Source organism: Papaver somniferum, chromosome 1 (assembly GCF_003573695.1).
Source record: "Papaver somniferum cultivar HN1 chromosome 1, ASM357369v1, whole genome shotgun sequence".
Lineage (NCBI taxonomy): Eukaryota > Viridiplantae > Streptophyta > Magnoliopsida > Ranunculales > Papaveraceae > Papaver > Papaver somniferum.
In genome coordinates, this window is record NC_039358.1 from 47896925 (window position 1) to 47903792 (window position 6868).

Here is a 6868-nt window from a genome sequence, read left to right on the forward strand (position 1 = left end):
GTCAGAGACTTGACTTAGTAGACTAGAAATCAAGATATAGTTTTGATCATTTAACATTGACAACAAGTTTGAGATGGCAAAACTTCAATTTGGGTGAGGTCTTCTATCTCCTCCTCAGGTTCATCAATCATAACATGAAAGGATGTTGTTTTTAACACGTATGACCTGGTTTGAACTTCTCATCACAATTGTACCGGAGACCCTTTTCTTTTTTTTTACCCTCATTTGTTCATTAGTGGGTCTTTTAATTGGTGGTAAGTTGTTGGGTCTTAACTGAAATATTCTAGTTGGAAGAGAGGCTTGAAATGAGATTTAAAGTATCTGCCCCGAGTTTCAGAATGTTTCTCCAATCCCTTGTCCGTCACTATTTTTTACGGCACTTAACCGGCTCTCCAGTCAATTATAAGTAGTCAAATGACTCAAAACCCTAGCCAGAGGGTCTTAAATAGGATTTTTTTTCTTTGAACTATACCTGTGACACTCTTTACTAGAAATCGATCTCCAGTACATTGGGTTTTTATCCCAACAAAATAAGCCAAATTGAGAAACGAAAATATCAATTTTCCTGAAAAAGAGGTAAACTTTGACTCTCAAAGCGTAGAGATGCTGCCGAATCATACCACACTTTCCCCGGTAAAACCAGTCCAATTCATGCGCCAAACTTAGTTTAATGCTTTATTGACTTCCGAAAATTTTCTCTTCTAGAACGAAAGAAAGATGAAGCAAAGAGTAATTGTTACCATGGTCTTTATACGGTAGAAATTTCTCAAACTTATTGTCAATCACCGTCACAATAAGCAAATTCCCATTATATAAAGTTGTTTTTTTTATATTTTTGGTTAGGCATGGGTTCCCATTATACATCATGATCGGGTGGTAAATTATGGTGGGTCAAGATTTTTGCAACTCAAAATACTTAAAACGAAGAAAATTTTGATAATGCAACGTGAATCACGTGATGCGACCAACAAAACAACGCACAAGCCTAGGATGTGTATGATGCTGTAAAACTGATTTACCACTACTGGTAAGCAGTAACTACATGTGGAGTTATCTCTTGGTTGGAACAAATTCCCACTTGTTTGCATAAAGAGTCCATTATTTTCTCCCTCTTTCACTTTAACAGAAAAGAAAAGTGGAGGGGTTCCAAATACTCGAAATAATATATGCCCAGGATTCACCAAAATCACGACTGGTAATGGTGATGTGCCAAATAGACAAACTTTAGATCACTTACCAAATTTCAATCCAATGAGCATAATTTAGGGCTGCACTGCATGCAATGGGCAATTAATCTCTGACATCAATCAAACCACAACCTGCAGAGATAATTAATTATGCTCAGGTTATAATTGTACACAGTACAGTAGCTTGCCATATCTCTGGTGGGGTTTTACCATGCAGTGTGTGCATTTATGCAATAGCATTAGTCACGTGTTTTCGAAGGGAACAAGAACAATGCACTCAATAATAGAAGCATTAGACATATGGAAACACCACTAAAAGAATGAATTTTTTATTCCTTTTTTGGTGGGAGTTGGTGTTGCCCATTTATCATTTGTCTTTCATTTGACTATACCTGCCCTTCAAAAAGTTTCATCACTTCAGGTTTTATTCCCCCTTATCTGGTAGGCTTTGAAATCTTACCCACATAGAGAGCTTCAGATCGAATTTGGTTAGGCAATCTGTTTCTCTGTACACAACTCATGGTCTCAAGGGTGCACATTATGTTAATGACGATTTCATCTAAATCCATGGAGACGATGAACCCTGGGTAGGTTGAGCTGAGGAGCTCAAACATACCATCAGACACTGATGTTAGATGATGGGTAATAAGCACAGATAATTCTTACAAGCACCATTTTATTACAGGAATAGTAGTAAGCAATACAGTATCAACTTGGCACAAAAGATCAAACTGAAAAAACCTATATATAGAAATTCGACACCCAACCCCAGCAATCAATATACAAAAGGACTTGACTAATAACCAATACACACACATCCAACCTAAAGTAAAAAAAACTCACAATAACACAAGATAAAACTGATAAGAATCCCAATAGACGATAAGATGCTAAGAAGATCAGTTGGTAATAATGGCGAAGATGACGATGGTGACTGATCTTTAATACTTTTCTAAACAACAGCAATTTTTCCGCATAGATTTCAACATTAATTTGGTGTTGTATCTGCCGTTGGTTTGGGTAACTCGGTGAGAAATTGTACAACTTCTTTCATTGTTGGTCGCTCAATACTCTGTTCTTCAACACAACGCATTGCAACATAGAACACATGCATTACTTCATTTAAGGGAACTGAAGGAAGTCTTGGATCAAGAATCTTTAAAACTCCTTCTGCTTCTGAATCTGTCATTTTTCTAACCCACTGAACAATACCAACTCCATCTCCAAAATCACCAACTGGTTTTCTACCACTCAGTAATTCTAACAGAACTACTCCGAAACTGTATACATCACTCTTCTCATCAATTTTTAATGTGTACGCATATTCTGCAAATTCAATACAAAACAAAACTTAAATTCAGATACAGAAACAAATGTCTAAGAGATGCATAATGATGTTGTTTCCAGTGAAAGAAGGTAAAACTCAATTTCGATTCAAAAATGACCAAAATCTGATAAAATAGAAATCTCATTTTGAGAATTATAGACCCTGCACAAATATGATGTTTGAAATCTCAAGACCCATTTACTATCTACAAAATGTATGTACTGAATTCATTAATCTTACCTGGTGCAATATACCCATAAGAGCCGGCAATAGCAGACATGTATTCAGAAGTACCAGAATCTTGAAGAAATTTAGCAAGTCCAAAATCAGCGACACGGGCATCAAAGTTGGAATCGAGAAGAATATTGTTCGATTTTACATCCCGGTGAAGAATCGGAGGAGAACAGTCATGGTGCAGATAACACAACCCTCTTGCAGCTTCAACTGCAATTTTATACCTAGTATCCCAATGCAAATGACTTCCATTTTCGCCATGAAGAACTTCACCTAAACTTCCATTAGGCATGTACTCATAAACCAAAAGATTTGTCTCATGGTTGGAACAAAATCCTAATAACCTCACGATATTACGATGTCTAATCCTACCTAAAATCTGAATCTCTGCATTAAACCCACGGTCACAAGAAGACCCTGACCTACTCACTACAGAAAGTCTTTTCACAGATACTTGCTCACCATTAGGCATTCCTCCTTTGTACACAATTCCAGCACCTCCTTTCCCAATTATATTATCTTCTTTCAAAACATCTAATATATCGTCGCATGTAAAGTCCAACCTTTGAAATTCCATAAATCTCCATGAACGAGATTCCCTTGCCTTCTTCAAAGACCTGGCTTTAATAATAGCAGCAACAGCAAATGCAATCAAACAAAGAAGCAACCCCGTCACAAGAAACAATTTCATAGTAACTGAAAGTGGACCTTTCGAATTCGCTTGGCCAGTACTATTTGAAACCCAGGATTTACAAGCATCCAAAAATGGACCACAGAGATTAGGATTACCCTTGAATGATGTTGAATTGAAGTAACGAAACTGACCAATTCCAGGAACTAAACCCGAAAGATTATTATATGAAAAATCAACTGAAACTAAACTCTGCATACTAGAAATACTCACAGGAATATTGCCCAGTAACTGGTTTCTAGATACATTCAAGTAATACAAAGTTTTCAAGCTAGTAATTTCACCCGGAATTTCACCTGAAAGCTTATTCCGACTAAGATCAACGAACGTTAACAACTTACATTGACTGATATCCGGAGTGATGGAGCCTGCGAAGTTATTATTACTGAAATCCATCTTTAAGAGCTGCTGTAATCTCCCAATTTCAGAAGGAATTTCACCAGAAAATTTATTCCCATCTAGTAGTAACCTCTGAACACCGGTAAAATTCCCAATTGAAGGTGCCAAACTCCCAGTTAACTGATTATTAGACAAACTAATTTGTTCAAGATTCACAGAACTTGAATAAATTTCTGGAAATCTTCCAGTAAGTGTATTATTTTGTAACTCAACTAGGGTTAGATTTGGTAATCCAAAGAGCCCATCAGGAATTGAACCATTAAGAAAATTCTCCCCCATTCGCATCCGAGTCAATGATTCACATCTCCCAAGAGATTCAGGAATCGGTCCAACTAAGAAATTATCCATAGCTATTAGAGTTTGTAACCGAATACCGTAACACAAATCGGGTGGAAGATTTCCAGTGAGTTTATTAAAAGCAATATCAAGAATGATTAATTTCCCGTTCAATCCAAGACTTTGAGGAACTTCTCCAGTAAAATTATTATTCCACAGCTGTAGAATTTCCAACTCAGGTAAATCTCCAACGAATTCTGGAATTGCACCATGTAATTTGTTATTAAACAGATTCAATAGAGTGAGATTCTTGAGCTCAGCAAATGTTTGAGGAATTTCCCCAAAGAGAATATTAGTAGATAGATCCATCATTCTTAAGCTTTTTAACTGCCCCAACTCTGGTGTTAATCCACCTGAAAGCCCATTAAATTGAAGAAATAAATTTTCAAGTTTCTGAAGCTTTCCAATTTGTGGTGGGATTTTACCAGATAATCCACAGCCAGCTATATCTAATGTAACTAAATCAGTAAGATTCCCAATTGCAGATGGTATTCCTCCTTCATAAATATTGTAATAACCAAGATACAGGTGTTTTAATTTTGGTAAGTTTCCAATCTCTGGTGGTATAACACCAGTAAGTGAGTTTCCTGAAACTGCTAAGTACTCCATAAATTCCCATCTTCCATATTCTGATGGGATTTGACCTTCAAAATAGTTCCCGCCAAGATGAAGATGTTTGAGATTTTTAATTTCTGAAACCCCAACTGGTAACACCCCAGACATGTTGTTGTTATACAAATCAAGTGTTTCCAAGTACTGCAAACCAGAAATCTCAGAAGGAAAACTTCCACTGAAGATGTTGTTGGATAGATTTAAATGTTTAAGACCAGAAATTTGAGAGATTTCCATTGGTATCGGACCAGAAAATTTGTTGCCAGCAACAGTAAGATTTATAAGGTTTGTGAGGAACCCAATGTCTGGTGATAAAACCCCAGTGAGATTATAGTCGGAAATATCTAATGAGATTACTCTGTGATGAGTAGAATCACATGATATGCCAGTCCATGTACAGTGTTCTCTAGAAATATTCCAGCTTGATAATGAGTTCTCTGGGTCTTCTGAAATTGCTGTTTTAAATGAAAGTAAAGCTTGGACTTCTGGTATATGGGTTTGTTTTGCTGTAATTTGGTTGATGATGATGATGTAGAAGAGAAGTAGAACTTGAAGATGATGAAGAAGAATTAACCGCATTTTTCTTTTCTAGGTTTAGAAAGGGTAGAGTATTCAGTGCAGAGAGAGGGGAGTGATGTGCAGTTTTTTTGAAGTTTGAAGAGTGAAGAATTTTATAGGACAATTTTGGTTCCGCATCTTTGTTGGGTTTTTTTGTCTGTACCCCCATATTATATGTCAAACTCTAACCAGCCCCAAAAGTCACTTTTTCCATCTAATTGATTCCATTCACAAAGTGGTAGTGGAACACCGAACACTATTCCATTCTTAAGATAACTGAGAAGTGGATCAAGCATCTTACCTTCACAAATAGCTGTGATGGAGACCTTGTCAAATTCTTCTCCTGGTGATATAATTTTCTCTCCTGTTGATAACCCTGCTCCATTGATGTAGGCCGAAGACGTATTCACGGTCAACAGCTTTAAGTGAACCTTTCTCGCCGAATCTTGATGGATGAAGTTCACCATCGACGCCCATGGTAAGTACTCCCTTAGCTACTTCACTAACTGTGTTCCAAATACCTCAATTCAATAGCTTGACAAAGTCCAACCAAGAATGTACTAGTGGAGACATCAACTTTAAAATGCCAATTGCTTCAGCTGATTTCCTTGGAGAGATTAAGCCAGAGAATTAACATCTTCACTATGTTGTTCTGCACTTTGCACATGATTAGTAACAGGATTAGCTAAAATTTGCATTTCAGAACAGTACGAAGCTTACAATTTCGGCACCTTTGAAACCTAGTCCAAAATTGGATTTCTACCACCTCATAGATTTGAAGGAACCCCATGGTTTTGCAAATGAGTAATTACCTTGCCAAATGGAGATACCAGCTATTGGAATGTTGTTATTTTATTTCCTATGGCTTCGTCCCCTTTTGGCTCTAATTTACTTCAGCTTCAACAACAAATGAAGTTCAACCAAAATTACAACCTACATTGGCAAATGATATCATGAATGATAAAAACTTCTAAGCAAAGGGAGTACCTGCAATTCATAGGAATCAATCGAACCTCAACCAATAGACTCCCATTGTTGCATACTTTCCTTCCACCACCCTTCCGCCTCCATATCCCATTCTCATGATTTCCCTGCCATCATTCATTCCACACAGTTACTTAATAATAAAATTATGCACTTTCAATACTTCTTAAAAAGAGAGTAGACCCAGAAATTAAACCTAAAACCTCAGATTGTGCAAACTCAAAACCCTAAATGCAAGAGAGAAGAAAAAAGATACCTAAAAACCAGAAATTACAACTTCTCGAGTTCCTGCGAAACCAAACCAAACCAAACGAGGAGAATTAGAGAATTAGAGATCCCTAACTTCGGCGAGAACGAGTTCAGTAAATGAGAGGCTACATTGAGAGAGTGTGACAATAACTTAGTTATGAACGGAACACCAAACTATTTGGGCCTGGTGACAAATTTATTGTACTTCGAATTCGAAGGTACAAAGAGAAAAGCCCATATTTGTGAATACTTAGGCCAAGCATTGTGGTCAATGATTTCGCTACGCTTAGC

The 6868-nt window shown here is 37.0% G+C and overlaps 1 protein-coding gene across 1 annotated transcript; it reads right to left on the reverse strand.

The window, feature by feature from the left end:
• Positions 1 to 1846: 1846 nt before the first annotated feature.
• Positions 1847 to 6662, reverse strand: LOC113285562 (leucine-rich repeat receptor-like serine/threonine-protein kinase BAM1). The gene is made up of 5 exons (XM_026534407.1): positions 6585 to 6662; positions 6332 to 6435; positions 6157 to 6241; positions 2755 to 5996; positions 1847 to 2513 (listed from the first exon to the last, which is right to left on the reverse strand). Exons 4-5 carry the CDS (start codon positions 5363 to 5365, stop codon positions 2176 to 2178), a joined length of 2949 nt encoding a protein of 982 aa, XP_026390192.1. The 5' UTR covers positions 5366 to 5996; positions 6157 to 6241; positions 6332 to 6435; positions 6585 to 6662; the 3' UTR covers positions 1847 to 2175.
• Between the last annotated feature and the right edge of the window lie 206 nt (positions 6663 to 6868).

Bases quoted from the DNA above. Each gene is read 5' to 3' on its own strand.
- LOC113285562 (XM_026534407.1), bottom strand. From the start codon at position 5,365: ATGCGGTTAATTCTTCTTCATCATCTTCAAGTTCTACTTCTCTTCTAC. The intron at 2,514-2,754 runs GTAAGATTAATG...TTGAATTTGCAG, and splicing joins TTATGGGTATATTGCACCAG to AATATGCGTACACATTAAAA.